Source organism: Myotis yumanensis, unplaced genomic scaffold (assembly GCF_028538775.1).
Source record: "Myotis yumanensis isolate MYYU_CA2020_CCGP unplaced genomic scaffold, mMyoYum1.0.hap1 SCAF_6, whole genome shotgun sequence".
Taxonomy (NCBI): domain Eukaryota; kingdom Metazoa; phylum Chordata; class Mammalia; order Chiroptera; family Vespertilionidae; genus Myotis; species Myotis yumanensis.
In genome coordinates, this window is record NW_027223757.1 from 77,377,918 (window position 1) to 77,393,995 (window position 16,078).

Genomic DNA, 16,078 nt, shown 5'->3' on the forward strand with positions numbered 1-16,078 from the left:
TTGAGGACCAAAAGAAATTCAACTTTTTAAAGTGAGTGGATGGCTACATAGGCAGGGGCTTGTGATTTTTCCTTCAAAGGGAATTCTTCCTTATGTATCATCAAAGCAATACTATTAATAGTATTGCTTTCAGCCTGGTCATGGAGAAAGAGTATCATTGAATTGGGTATTATAGTCAGTATTTGTTAAAATTGGCTTTTACCTAGATCCTGGCACTTTATAATTTTCAAAGCTGCTTCCCATTCTTTTCTCTATTTTACCACAACAACTCTGTGAAGTAGGAAAGACTGGGATTATTTCTTTCATCTTATAGATGTAAAGACTGGGGCCCAGAAGGAGAGGTAATTAATATTCATTCTATCCTCTTTGTAGGTTTAAAATGCACACAAACTTGTGTCTACTTTGTGTACACACAGCTAGTATTTACTTGTGGAGGAAAGGCAAACAGAAGATGCCCCTTTTAAGTTTCTGGAAGTCTTCTCAACTTTAATTTTTCAGGTTATTTTGGGATCCCAAGTGGGGCTTCATTTTTTTCTTTTTTAAAAATATATTTTTATTGATTTCAGAGAGGAAGAGAGGGAGAGAGAGATGGAAACATCAACAATGAGAGAGAATCATTGATTGGCTGCCTCCTGCATGCCCCCTACTGGGAAAGAGCCTGTAACCTGAGCATATGCCCTGACTAGGAATTAAACTGTGACCTCCTGGTTCATAGGTCAATGCTCAACCACTGAAGCACACTGGCCTGGCAGGGCTTCATTCTTAATGGCTCCCTTTATAACATTCTTGATTCAGCACAAAGAGCCTCTTACTTTCCCAGTTTGCTATTTAACTTCCATATTTTTATGACATTTTCTGATCTCTATGGTGGCAAAGCTACAAATATATCCCTTTGTGGTTTCTGCCTTTGACTTCACATTTAGAAAATTCTTGCCTATATAAAAACTGCATAAAAATTTACCTATTTGTTTTCTGGTACTTTTATTGTTTCTCTCTCTTTAAATTTCACATTAATGTCTTTAATCCAGTCAGCAAACTATGGCCCATGGGCCAAACCTGGCCTATTGGCATTTTTATAAACATAGTTTTATCGAAGTCCAGCCATGATCATTTGTTTAGTTCTTATCTATGGTGTTGTCTAGGGTGGCTTCATGCTGCCATGGCAGAGTTGAGTAGTTGCAACAGAGACCACCTGGCCTGCTAACTCAAAACTATGTCCTATCCAGTTCTTTGCAGAAAAAGGTTGGCAAGCCCTACTTTAATCCACCTACGATTTATTTTGATTAGTGTATAAGTTTTTTTTTTTTTTTCAGATGGCTAGTCAATTTTCTCAACACTACTTATTCAACAATACAATTGTGAGAGTCTGAAAAATTGTCCCAAATATGTTCATATCCCAATTCCTGGAGCCCATGAAGTTTACTTTAGTTGTGATGAAATGAAAGATCTTGAAATGGGGAGATTATCTTGGATTATCCAGGTGGAAGCATGTAATCACATGGGTCTAGTGAGAAGGACACAGGAAGAGTCAGTCAGAGGACAAGGTGATGCGATGAAGGAAGCAGAGATAGGAGTGAGGCCCTTTGAAGTAGGGGGAGGCCCACCAGCTACAAGCCAAGGAATACGAGCACCACTAGAAGCTGAGAATGGCAAGGAAATGAATTTTTCTCTCTGAGTCCTCAGAAGGAAGCAGCCTGCTGACACCTTGATTTTAGCTCAGGGAAAACAATTTCAGAATTCTCACCTCCAGAGCTATAAGATAATAAGTTTGTGTTGTTTTAAGACAATAATTTTGTGGTAATTTATTATAGCAGTAATAGAAAACTAACACAGCAACATATCCCTGGGAATTTTAAATGTTACTGTTACCATACACCAAAATTTTATTTGCTACAGATATAGGTTAATGTGTTTTATAAATAAAGAAATTTTTAGGACAAATTGAAAATCTGACCAATGCTACAGATATATCAGTAAAATTAATGCAAGTGTCCAGTCAATATGATGGTATGTGTACAGATTTTGGGAGTATTCTGTGTTCACGGTGAGGGATTGTTTCTGGGTTTTTTTTCATGAGTTTTCTCCTAGCTTCACATTAAGAATCAAAGAAATCCAAATTAATTACAAAAGTGATTTTCTTTTTTCACAATCAAATTGCCCCAAACTGAAAAAACAGTAGTAGAAAGTCTGAGGGACTGGCACTAAAATATGCTGCCAGTGAGTGTAGAAGTACATTCAGTCGTTCTATGAGAAGATTTGCTGAATATATGAGAAGGCTTAAAACTAGGTGTATGCCCTGATATGACATATCAGGAAATGATATGACACTTTCAGGAATTTATTCTAGGAGATGATCATGATTATGTGTACACATTATGCTCAAGTATATTACATTTGCATTGTTCATCAGAGCAAAATAATAGGAAAAAACTGAATATGAATAAATAAGGGATTAGTATATAAAATATCTATTTTAAATAAATACTGTGATACTATCATGATGCTAAATAACATATAATACAGCTGAAGGATGTTTCTACTATATTTATAAGAAAGAATTTATAAAAATGCAATGTACAGAATTATAGCATTTTTGTTTACATTTGAAATTTTGCCAACATATGAATATAGGTAAAGGACAGGAGCAACATATATTAATATACTGTACTAAGATTGTGGATTTTTTATTGTCTTCTTTTCACTTGTCTACATTTTTCTTTTAAACATTATACATTTATTGCTTTTCTAAAAAAACAACAACTATGTTATTGAATATTAGCTCTTTTTCTCCTTACTGTCACCTCCACTTCAAAACATAGGTCATAATGATGATTATCAAAATGATTATCTTGTCTGAAATATCTCTGAATTTTTATGTATTTTTTACACAATGAATAAAGGTAGCTATTAAGAACATTCTATAGGAGACTTAAGCTCTGACCAAGTGGATTTTGCACCTCTAAGTAAAGGACTTTTCACTACATTTCTGTAGGGCTGAAAAATGACATTTATTGAATTGTCCTGAAATCCTCACAGGAGCTAGGACCCATGTTTCAGATATTTTACTTAACTTACAATGAATGCACTATCTTCTGGGTATTTCAAGCTTTATCTTTTGATTCTTCTCATTCATTTACTTTTAATCACAGTAGCAACAGTAATGCTCAGATTGGGTAGAAACAAATGTTAGCCTTTCTTTTATACCTCTAGAGAAGGTCTTTAATCAAAGTATGGTTCACTGCACCACCCAAATAGCCTTGGTTAGCCTTGGTTTAAACCTTTACGCCAAAAGGATGGCAAACTTCTTCTCAGCATTGGAAGCAGACTTTGTGTCCAGTTCCTTTTCATCAGTGTGGGAATGTCTGCTAATCAGCTGTGGATGCAGCCAGCTCATCTGCATATTTAGAGGATTGCTCTGGTAGCCTTCTCCCTCCTGCAGGCACATGTTCCCTGCTCAGGCGGTACCACCAGAGATTGCCCTGCAATGATGCAGAGGCTCATAGTGCACACAGAGGCAAGCTCATGCAGAATTCCCCGCCAGCTTTTCTTTTCACCCAAGGGAACTTTCAGAGCTAGTGGTTCTCAAGGGCAGAGGGAAATGGTATGTGAAAAATGCTCCCATTCCATCTCTTTGGTCTGCCAGATAGTCTTCTATTAATGCTAATGTCATCGTCTTCTCATCTGAAGTACCGTAAATTGGATCACCTCCAGTTCACAAATGGTTTGGGTTGGTTGGTTGGAACTTGGAATGCATTTTTTCTCAAAGAAATGCTGATAAGCCTTGTGGTGAAGGAACTACGTGAGCCTTCAAAAGTCTATTTCACCTAGATCTCCTTACTGTATAATGTTAATGGGGGTAGAGCAGCTGACCACTGAGTATTAGACTAATTGTATGAGGAGGTAGGTTCCATTTCTAACATGAGATTCCAGGGACACATCTCTCTCCATTTGCTTTCTACTATCTCAGTTTATTTTTTATTGAGTAATAGTAACAGATGGTGTTCTCAGGACCTAGTTGTGAGTTCCGGTGCATTGTGGGGTTTGGGAGTAGAGAGAGTCAACTTAGATGCAAGTGGAGTAACCTGCAATAGTTGAGCTTTCTCGAACTCCTCTGGTTACTTATCACCTCCTACTGTTGTTAAGGATAGTATGTGACCACAGGATCTGGGCCAGTTGTTGGTGGAAAGAAGAGGGAAATGAAGAATAGTAGAAGGGCAGGATTTTCTCTCTATCTCTTTCCCCTTAAAGCTTATATTCTGCTACTGTGCACCTTACCTTCCATTGGCAGAAGGATGAAATGAACAGTGAGGTATAGGACTCAAGTACAAGAGATGCTAGGCAGCGTGCCCAGACCCTAACAATAACAAAAAAGAATAAAGAGATGGGGAGGAATGAGTCCCCAAGCAATTGCACGGAGAAATATGATGTTCTGGGTGCCATTACCATATGATGTACTGCATTCTTTTGTTTAAATATGGTGGTCCATATCTTCATCTTTTGGTTTTCTTCCTTTTACTGCCCTTCTTAGGATCTTGTCTCATCTACCCAAATCTTCAAATGACCATGTTCCCATGAGCTTGGTCACAGGTACACTTCATTTATAACTGTATACTTCTCCCAAGTAATCCTACCCATTCTCATGGAGTAACATCTATTGATATGTTTTTTTATATCTTGCCTTGTACCTCTCTTCTGAGCTACAGATTTATCTTTTCACTTGTATATTCTCTTTACTAGGTAAAACATAACCTGTTTAAAATTGTCATCTAAAGCTGAATGCCACTACATGAGGGCAGGGTTCTTTCTTTCTTTCTTTTCTTTTCTCTTTCTATCTTTCTTTCTTCTTTCTTTCTTTTTCTTTCTTTCTTTCTTTCTTTCTTTCTTTCTTTCTTTCTTTCTTTCTTTCTTTCTTTCTTTCTTTCTTTCTTTCTTTCTTTCTTTTTACTGTTTTGCTCACTACTGTATTTGTAGTACTAGAACAGCAATGTAATTGATGCTCGATAAATATTTATTGAGTGGATTTATTATTTTCATCCCCAAGTGTTTCTCTTTATCTGCCAATTTGCTTCAGTTATGGACCTCTGAGGTGTCATTGACATGTTATTTCTGACCTGTAGATTTAATCTCACAATCTTGATTGTCCAAAAGAAATCTCAAATTTTTATATTTCTCTCCAGATCCACTGCATAACCCTTGTTGAAACTTCCAAAACTTCTTGTCTGAGCTGCTGCATTAGCCTTCTACAGTAGTCTTCTATGTAGTCTCACTTTCACTCACTTTCCTGTAATCTCTTCTTCATATCACATTGAGTGACGTTTCAACACATGTAACTATTTTGAATAAGATTTTTCAAGTTTGTTAAAACAGGCCAATAAGGTGCTGCTTTAGTTTTCCCAGTCGTAGCACGCCATCTCATTCATCTTGCTCTAGACCAGTGGTTCTCAACCTTGGCTGCACATTAGAATCACCTGGGAATTTTTTTAAAATTCTGATTTCTGGGCCTCATCCTCCGGAAAGTCTATTTCTTTGTTATGGGGTGGGGCCACAACATTAGTAACAACGAAACAGAATTTATTCCAAAAGCTCAAGACAGGTAATAGTGAAGCTGCAAGTGGAGATAAGGGGTAAATAATTTGCATATGTTTGGGAAAAAATTCTAGGTGTTTTTTTTGTGTGTGTGTCAGTTCTTTTATATTTCTATTCTGATACAAACATTATTTTAATGAAATGATTCTGTCTCCTAAATGATTTGGCAGTTATTTACTTGGAATAAAGACAGAGGTCCTACAAAATAAACAGAGGACAATTAGTTATTTTAAAGAGTGTTGACCCACAATGATTATTTTCTTTCTCTTCATGCTCATTTGGTAAGATGGTTCTCTGTGACTGTGTAATTATGGATGGATGGCATTGAAATGCTTGAACAATAATTTGTAGGAAATACAATTATGAGTAGAAGTTATTAGTGGGAGTAAATGAATAGTTTGTTTGGTTAATAGGTCAATGTTGAAAGCCCAAAGTGGTTAAACAGTGTATTAAATTATAAGTTAGGATCATAACTCTTTTTCATTTAAGTATATTCATAAACTCTTGAGCTTTTAAAGCTGCATTTTTATGTTTTTTGATTTGCGGTAGGGAAAGGAAGGCAGCTGCCCAACCTGGGTTTCTTAAGAGAGCTGTGAGGTGAAATGACTCATGTTCAAAATGTGTGCAATGCCTTCTTCATCAGAGAAGCAGTCGTTCCACCTTGTGTGGCATTTAAATAATATTTATGAAGTAAGGAATATAATGTTTTGAGAATCAAATTTAATTTGATACAGTTAATTTGTAGATATTTCCAGAGGTCAGGAATTTCATTATGTGTCCAGTTCTTTGGTCCTGGATCCAGAAGACCTGGTTTCAGAACTTGCTGCTGACATCTCACTGCTGTGTAATCATGTCCTTGAAGTATCTCAACTTTCTAGGCTGTATGATCTGTTAAAAGAAAACCAACAACAGAAACAATTCTTACTTTAGAGTAAAACTACTTAGCATAGAACGTATTCTAAGTGCTTAATAATAATTTTTGTAGTAATTTTTACATATTAGATATTACATACTCATTGAGGTATATATCTAATGGAGATTTGCAGGTAAATGTCCAGAAGGCAATATTCAAAATAGTTGAATCCTAATTGTGAGCCCAGGACCATGCTGAAATTCTGACACATATAAAAGAAACATAAGGCAGTATCCTGCATCCAAGGTGCTGACTGTCCTCATGGGGGGATAAGACACATACATTGTAATAATTACAGACTAATTTAGTATTGAAATATATGGTACTGACTGTGGGTTATATAACTGAAATCTCTCCAGGCCTCTCCGAACCTGCTCAACCTGGGATATTTCAGTAGTGATCATAAACATTTTACTGCCTGCCTCCCCCAGCTCTCACAGAACCTCCAGCCTTTTGCAGCATTCCTGCCTGCTTGCTGTAGATATTCTCATGATGAATTTCATGAGTTCATCAACTAGTCCGTCTCATCTTTCATGCACTATTCCTCCTATTTTGGTTTTCTTGGTCCTTGCCTTCCATTTAGGGAGGTGCTGGGGGCTGCCTCATCCCAGCCCCCGCTGCCGATACCTGCCATGAGAGTCCTGAACACGTGGGTGCCAAGGCGCAGGCTTTCATTGCTGCCCAGGTGGTCATACCCTGAGGTGTAGCAGTGTGCTGTGTCCCACGATGAAGCACAGTGACTTCCTCTTTTGCCACTCGGGGTCCTACCTAATCACCTGGACACCAAAACTTTGGAGTGCTGGTTTCTCCATGACTCAGTCATGATTTTCCTCATTTGGTACATATTTATTAAACACCTGTTATATGCTAGGCACTGTGGTGGGCATTGGTGCTATCATGGTGAACAAATATAGGCATAACTCCTCCTGTCCTGTTTAATAGGGGAGACAAATAGAGAAGTGCAATAATAGAGGCCAAAATGGCAATGTGTTCAGTGCTGGCAAGGAGAGGAACATGGTGATGGGAGGGTTTGACCCCGTTAAGGGGGTCTCAGAGGCTTTTCTGAGGAATCAAGTTAAACATCATTCTGAAAAAAGAGTTGATGAAAATCCCAACAGAGGAGCATCAGGTGCAAAATCCATCTGGAGAGTTCCTTCAGCTCTTTTCCTTCTTTCTTTCTTTCTTTCTTTCTTTCTTTCTTTCTTTCTTTCTTTCTTTCTTTCTTTCTTTCTTTCTTTCTTTCTTTCTAAAAAAATATATTTTATTGATTTTTTACAAAGAGGAAGGGAGAGGGATAGAGAGTTAGGAACATCGATGAGAGAGAAACATCGACCAGCTGCCTCCTGCACACTCCCTACTGGGGATGTGCCCGCAACCAAGGTACATGCCCCTGATCGGAATCGAACCTGGGACCCCTCAGTCTGCAGGCCAGCGCTCTATCCACTGAGCCAAACCGGTTAGGGCTTTCAGCTCTTTTCTTCAGGTTCAGTGGTCCGTTTGGTCAGGAGCGAAAATCTGTATCTGAGGCAGATCCCATGCTGTCTCTGTCATCTTTTTCTCTCACCTGCTCCTCGTGTACGCTTCTCCCATGCTAATAACACAACTCACACAAATGGCCCATAATGAGCCAGATATGCTTGGGCATGCCTAAATCTCAGAGGCACACAGGCCTTTTGCATAAGGAAGATCCACAGCACTGTAATGTCTATGGGAGGAGGTGGACGTAAGCATGGGCTGAAATGCTGCCTGAAATTCAGTGGAAGAGGTGGAGCTTGATTTGTGTTTTGGAAGAATAGGTGACATGAAGAAGGCTGGGCACACAGGTAGAAGGGACAGAATGGGCAAAGGGATAGAGATGGAAGTGATCCTGTCAAATGACAGGAGGTAATGAAACTGGGCTTCCTGGAATGGAGACTTAATTAAGGAGTCAGAGACCATAAAGTAGAGTAAAATTATGGAGAATCTTAAAAGTCAGGAAGAGAATTTGGTGCTTTGTTCCTGAGTACTGCAGGCAGATGCTGTAGGTTAAGTGACAAAGAAGGGATGTAATTAAAATATCTTAGCAAAGTTTAAAAAATAATGCAGAATAGCCAGAAGAATTCAAACTAAATGCAGAGAATCTAGCTCAGCTGATTATCATAATTTTGACATTCTCAAATTTGAGATGATGATAATAGCTATCTCCTACATAGCTAGAAATACAACTGGCAACCATGAAGCATGCAGGCTTGATGTTCTCATCATATTTTTTACGAGTGTGAGTAAATTCTGAAATAATTTTACTGTGTTATAGAGGCTCTGTCAACATTTGAAAGGACATAAATTTATGTTAATAATGAAAAATGCACTTCAAAGATTCTATGATTTTTTTTTATTTATTTGATTAAGAATGATTAGTTGAGAAATATTTTTGTTGTCCCTACTCTTGGTTCTTCCATGAATAGCTTGCATGTTGGTAGGTGCATAGAAGGTGTTTGTTGCATATTGAATATTGTGAACAATTGATCACAGATTTTTTATTTTTTATTTTTTTAAATATATTTTATTGATTTTTTTACAGAGAGGAAGGGAGAGGGATAGATAGTTAGAAACATCGATGAGAAAGAAACATCGATCAGCTGCCTCCTGCACACTCCCCACTGGGTATGTGCCTGCAACCAAGGTACATGCCCTTGACCAGAATCGAACCTGGGACCCTTGAGTCCGCAGGCCGACGCTCTATCCACTGAGCCAAACCGGTTAGGGCAATTAATCACAGATTTTAATAGCATTTTGCCTTTGATAAACACTTTCTTTGCTCCTTAGAGATTTTTCTGTGCAAACATTGAAGAACCAATCATAGAAATTCACATATATGTGCATATACATATAAATAAACTTTATTTAATTTTGTTGTTCCCAAAGGTTAAAACAAACAAGGAACAAAATTAAAATTATTTTCTTTTGGGATGATTTATGTCTTAATTTTTACCTGCCCTATAATTAGACATTTTGAACTCTAAATGTTTTTTAAGATAAAATTATTGCCCAAGTAAACTTCAGAAATTACATCATTAACCCAGATACCTTTTTAAGCCTAAAAGAACATTATTGGTGCAAGTGCCCATACATACACAGACAAATAAATAAAGAGGAAAATCTAAAATGATTTGAAAATGATTTATTGTTGGCCACCCCTGTAGTTAGAGATTCAAGTATTATTATATTACTGTAGTGCAATAGGGGAGGACAGGAAGTTGCTGTGGGCTAAAGGTAAATTATGATCTATTGCAAAGGAGGAAGGAAATGTACTGAGGAAAGAAGAAGGAGTTGGGAGTTAGCCATGTATCTTCTGAAGTATTGCTTCAGATAATGTCTTGAAAGAATTTTTTGCCATGACCCTTGCTGGAAAAGGCCAGAGTAAACTGGGAGACAGACTACCTTCTTGAATCTTTGACAGTGAATGAGTAGCCTACTGGCATCGGAGGATCAGATGGATGTTGTGGACTCCAAAAGAAAGCAAGATACCTAGAGACACAAGCTACCCTTCAATTTTGCATAGCAGTCCTCTATGGAACCCACCCAATTTTAGAGTTTGAAAAGATCATTTAATACGACATGGTTCAGGACAATCTGAGATAATTTTGACTTTGTACTCTATTAACACTATTTGTAAAGTGAGCTGAAGTCTTCAGGTTAGTAATTCAGTATGAATAGCTATCTGTTTTTATTTGGAATAAGAAATAAGTGGTAAAATTGCATACTCAAAGCACAGAGTATTGAGGGTCTATTATGTGATAAGGTCCAAAACACATGTTTCATGAATATTATGTTATTTAATCCTCCTAAAACCCTTTGGGGGAAGACCTTGCTACTTCTGCTTTATAACTGAGGAAACTGAAGCCCACTGTTGAGTTTATTACCCAAAGGAACATGGTGGGAATATGGCAATACTGTGATTCAGTTGTAAGTCTGACTCCAATTCCTGTGTTTTTTGTAATGCCGTTCTCAATCCTGGATTACTTTTATTGCTGCCATGTGACAGATTAAAAAACAACAACAACAACAATGAAAAAGTGAAGGCATTGGTGCTTATTGAGCCTGAAATTTACTTTCCCAGGTTATTTGTTCACAGGATTCTTTGGCTGAGTAATACCACATTTGTATTAACTATTTAAATGTCTAAAGGCACATTTTCCTCCCACTGCTTTAGGTTCACTACCAGAAGTAATTGTCACTCATCTTCGAGCAGCTGCCTCTGCCCATGACACAGTGTTGGCTCTAGAAGATGCTGTGGACTGGCACTCTGGGGATGAAGTTGTCATCATCAGTGGAATGGGTGTTGAAGGTGCCAAACCCATGGAAGAGATTGTCGTTGTGGAAACTGTGCACAATGCAGACCTCTATCTGAGATCACCCTTGAGGTACTGAGTGACAGCTTGGGTCCATTTAGATGGAAGAAGATGAAGTCTTAACTGTGCTGGTGTCTGTACATTTTTTTGTCTTTCAGTGATGTATTTTTAATTAAGTAATGTTAAGTGTTTTTGACAAGAAAAATTACAAAGCATGCACTGTTTTGCAGATTTATACTAGTATTTCTTTTTTAATATATTTTTATTGATTAAGATATTACATATGTGTCCTTATCCCCACGTTACTCCCTACCCCCCATCCCCCGCTCATGCCCTCACCCCCCCGTTGTCCGTGTCCATTGGTTAGACCTATATGCTTGCATGTAAGTCCTTTGGTTGATCTTTCCCTCTTACCCCCATCCTCCCCTACCTTCCCTCCAAGGCCCAACAGTCCAATTAATGCCCCTCCGTCTCTGGATCAGTCCTTGTTCATCAGTTTATGTTGTTCATTATATTCCACAAATGAGTGAGATCATGTGGTATTTATCCTTCTCTGACTGGCTTATTTCACTTAGTATAATGCTCTCTAGTTCCATCCACGCTGTGACAAATGGTAAGAGTTCCTTTTTCTTCTTCCTCTTCTTAAAGAATACCTTTCAGCATTTCATATAATGCTGGTTTGGTGGTGATGAACTCCTTTAGCTTTTGCTTATCTGTGAAGCTCTTTATCTGACCTTCAATTCTGAATGATAGCTTTGCTGGATAAAGTAATCTTGGTTGTAGGTTCTTGCTATTCATCACTTTGAATATTTCTTGCCACTCTCTTCTGGCCTGCAAAGTTTCTGTTGAGAAATCAGCTGACAGTCGTATGGGTACTCCCTTGTAGGTAACTGACTTTTTTTCTCTTGCTGCTTTTAAGATTCTCTCCTTGTCTTTTGCTCTTGGCATTTTAATTATGATGTGTCTTGGTGTGGTCCTCTTTGGATTCCTTTTGTTTGGGGTTCTCTGTGCTTCCTGGACTTGTAAGTCTATTTCTTTCACCAGGTAGGGCAAGTTTTCTGTCATTATTTCTTCAAATAGGTTTTCAATATCTTGCCCTCTCTCTTCTTCTGGCATCCCTATAATTCTGATCTTGGTACGCTTGAAGTTGTCCCAGAGGCTCCTTACACTATCTTCATATTTTTGGATTCTTTTTTCTTTTTGATTTTTTGGTTGGGTATTTTTTTGTTTCTTCGTGTTTCAAATCTTTAACTTGATTCTTGGGATCCTCTTGTCTGCTGTTGGTTCTCTGCATATTATTCTTTATTTCAGTCAGTGTATGCTTAATTTCTAGTTGGTCTTTTTTCATATCTTCTAGAGTCTCACTAAATTTATCGGCGGTTTCCAGAAAATTCTTGAAAAACCTTATAAATGTGGTTTTGAACTCTATATCCAGTCGTTTTCTTTCCTCCATTTCTGTCATTTGTGACCTGTTTCTTTGTCTCCGCATTTTTTATGCTTCCCTGTGTTGGTAGAGTGGTTTTGTGTGCTAGGTGTCCTATAGGGCCCAGTGGCTCAGCCTCCCCAGTTACCTGAGGTGGACACTCTTGGTGCACCCCCTTGTGGGCTTTGTGCACAGTCTTGTTATAGTTATGCTTGATTGTTGTAGGTGTCACTGGGAGGAATTGACCTCTAGGCCAATTGGCAGTGAGAATCAGCTGTGTCTGCAGTGGGAGAACTTCTGTGCTGAAGACACCCTTCTGGGGCAAGACTTGCTTCAGTGGGGCTTTGGTGCTCACTGAGTCTGCCCTCTGAGTTTGTCCCTTATGTATCTGAGGAGTTGTAATCTGGATGGTCCCACTCTGAACTCTGGGTACCCTGGCTCTTGGATCTACGGAGGTGCTCATTTAGCCTCTGCCTGAGGTTACCCAGCAGGAGCTCTGAAGAGATCTGCAGATTCCCCTTCCTTTTTTGGGGTTTGGAGGTGCCCAGATGAGGCCCAGTTGTGAAGCAATGCAAGCTGCTGTGGGGCCTTGGGCCTTCTCTTGGAAGTTCTGGGTCTGTCTGGTCCAGCTGCAATTTGTTAGGTAATTTTCAGGTTGCAAAAGGCCAGGGCATTCATATGCAAAAGCCTCTGCCGCAGCCTGGGTCGGGCAGGGTCTAGGAATCAACAGGGCGGAGCAAGCAGCTATGGTTGATCCTCAGCCCTGCCCTAAGGGGCCACGAGTCTCAGTGTCCTGGTAATTGCTGCAAGCACCTCTGAGGGAAAGCCGCCCTCAAGTTCAGAGTTCTGCCTGCTGCCAGACAGTCCAGTTTCTCCCGTATGAGCCCTGGGTCCCCAGAGACCTCCTGGAACCGGAGTTCAGAGCAGTCAGGAGCTTGTGACTCCCTCCCAATTCAAAAAGACAGCCACGTCCTCCGGTGCCAGCTCCTTTCCATGCGTGCGCTCCAGTCTCCGTACCTCTGCACTTTACTTCCACAGCTCCTCTGAGTCTCAGTGCTTTTTTCTTCCCTTCTAGTTGTAGAATTTCTACTCAGCCAGCCTTCCTGTGGTTCTGGATGATGTCCGTTTTTGTCTTTTCATTGTATTTTTGAAGTTGTTGTGGGAGGCAGCAATTTCTGGTGTTTACCTATGCCGCCATCTTGGTTTCCCCTCTATGCTAGTATTTCTTAAGTAATTTTTCTTGTAAAACTCTAGAACTCCCATGTTAGGTGGTCAGAGCAATAGTCATCACAGTTTCCTAATTTTCACTTACTTGTGCCAATAGTTCACTCTTTTGTATTTGAGTTTCGAAAGAAATAGACCTCCACATAGGGTATTATGTGGATCTAGTAGCTTACTATTCCTGATAAGATTCAGAGTGGTGTCTACAGATGTGTCTTTTTCTTTCTTTCTTTTTTTGAAAGATATTCTCACAACTTCACAGAGAATTGGGTAGCTGGAGAGCACCATATTCTAAAGGCCACAGTGGCCCTGCTCAGCAGGAGGATTATCATACGAGGAAATCTCACCAGTGAGAGGACAAAGTTCCTTGCTTCATGCCAGGAGGCTAACACTTCAGAAGGTAGAGAAGTATTTTGTTGGAAGGTCCAACGAGTGAAAAAAATGTTCTTACTGTCGAATGATATGTAGCATTATTGACTTCTTTCAAAATAGAATAAACTTTTAACTTTGCATGTGCATAATATTCTATAGTTTTCACAATGTTCTTGATAAATTGATTTCTTGCCCTCGACAACCTCGTGAAAGAGGTAGACAACATTATTGATTTGAGTAATGAACTATTTCTTTTGGAAAGAAAAATGTTAAAAAATTAAATCTGGAGAGTTGAATTAAATTTTGTGGGTTGAGGTGATATTGTAGTCTTAACTCTGGTTCCAAGCACTTTCTAAAATTCTCAGGAAAACTGCTCAGTGCCCAAGTCAGGAATGCAGGCAGCACATTCTTACTGATTAGGCTTGTTGGCCTCTTCCCTCCCCTCCACCTCCACTTTTGGAGTTTGTTTTCTGAGTGAACTACCACATACTTTAAGTAAGTGGTTAAAAAGTCAATTTATCTTCCAGAAGAATAACAGGCACTGGATCACACTGATGTGCCTATTAAACATCTATTTCAGGGATGGCTAGTTTAGTAGGTTATGTTTTGGTTTCTCAGGCTGTAGATTACGAGGCTTTCACATGTTGTGAAGATATCATTTGTCAAATTTGGTCCAGGATGGTGTGGGTGTCAAGGATGACTCCCAGGCATGCATCCTGGATGGATGATGAGGCTATTTATTGAGTTGGGAAGAGGAACAGATTTTGGGGTGGGAGGGTGGAAGTCATGAGTTTAATTTTGTTCATGTTGAGACTGAGATGCCAGGCCAGCATCAGAGTTGAGATATCTGGTAGTGTCCGGAGCCTGGAAGAAATGTCAGATGGAGTTAAAAATTTGAGTCACATCTACATATAGACACAGGTGGCTATAACGTTAGGATGTGGTCAGGAGGGAGGGACATAGACCCTACCTCCCCACCACCTCAGTCTTCTAGCTCACAAATGTGTCATTCCGAAAAATGTTTGGATGCAGTGGGTTAGAATCCATTGACTGCCAACTTTAATAATTCTGCTGAATTGAGATCTGAATTTTTTTCAAACACGGTAGGGTTTCTCATGAAGGTATTTTCAGATCAAATTGTGCAAAACATTGCATTTGATCATCCTGCAAGTGAGACCATGCATCTGGGTTTAGGTCATGATAAAGCTGTTAGCTTCGAATGGGAAAAAAAAAATCCCTGATTTCAGCACAACTCTTTAACATTACTATAAAATTCTCAAAGTAAAGCAGAATTCATAGCTTCACTAAAAACATATGTCACTCACCTCTTCTTTCTGTGGGACTGACATGTAGGAATGAGGTAGCTAAACACAATAATATGAATCCTGACCACTTAAATGTTTTAGGGACCACTAACATTGTCAAAATTGAGATAAATCGCCTTAACCGGTTTGGCTCAGTGGATAGAGCGACGGCCTGTGGACTCAAGGGTCCCAGGTTCGATTCCGGTCAAGGGCATGTACCTTGGTTGTGGTGTTCAGGAGGCAGCTGACAGATGTTTCTCATCGATGTTTCTAATTCTCTATCCCTCTCCCTTCCTCTCTGTAAAAAAATCAATAAAATATATTAAAAAATTGTTATAAATTATAAGCATATAAAACAGCTCTTCATTCACCTCATATATTTATTCTCTGGGTGCTAATTTACTATGGATTATTTACTGTGGATTGGTACATCATTTTGTATTAGTAGCACTTCTGCTTTGGTTTGTTAACATGGACAATAAAGAATCAATTCAGGAGATGGATTTTTAGTTCACACCACCACATGCCATGTGTCAACAGAAAGAGTCCTGGATCCTGAGGTGACCACACTTTGTAGCAATGGTATCTGTGTGTACTACATCCATGCAATTTGCTGTCTTCTCTGGGAAGGAGGTATTGGTGCAGGGGCTGGAGCCCTTGGCTATTTCTTCAGTGGCATTAGTGTTGTCACCAAACTAAAAAGCAGCAAAGTAAATGGGAAGCCCATTGGACAGTTTAAGACTAAAAAGAGCCACAATTACATTCAGTATTTACATCTTGTTCCCTACAGTTATAAACCACGAGAAGGTCATTTTATTACACACTTCCTCCAGCTGGTCTTTTGGGTTGAAATAAACACCTATTTTGGTTGAGTTTGTGGGCCACAGTCAGCCTCTTTGTGACAGTAATTAAGGTAATTGATTTGGGG

The 16,078-nt window shown here is 39.1% G+C and overlaps 1 protein-coding gene across 1 annotated transcript in view; it reads left to right on the forward strand.

Moving 5' to 3' along the window:
• PKHD1 (PKHD1 ciliary IPT domain containing fibrocystin/polyductin) overlaps nt 1–16,078 on the forward strand; it is a 414,612-nt gene that overhangs the window by 156,992 nt on the left and 241,542 nt on the right. The window contains exons 38-39 of the mRNA XM_070418435.1: nt 10,692–10,902; nt 13,717–13,874. Of these exons, the coding sequence (XP_070274536.1) occupies nt 10,692–10,902; nt 13,717–13,874 (369 nt within the window). The remainder of the gene's footprint in view (nt 1–10,691; nt 10,903–13,716; nt 13,875–16,078) is intronic.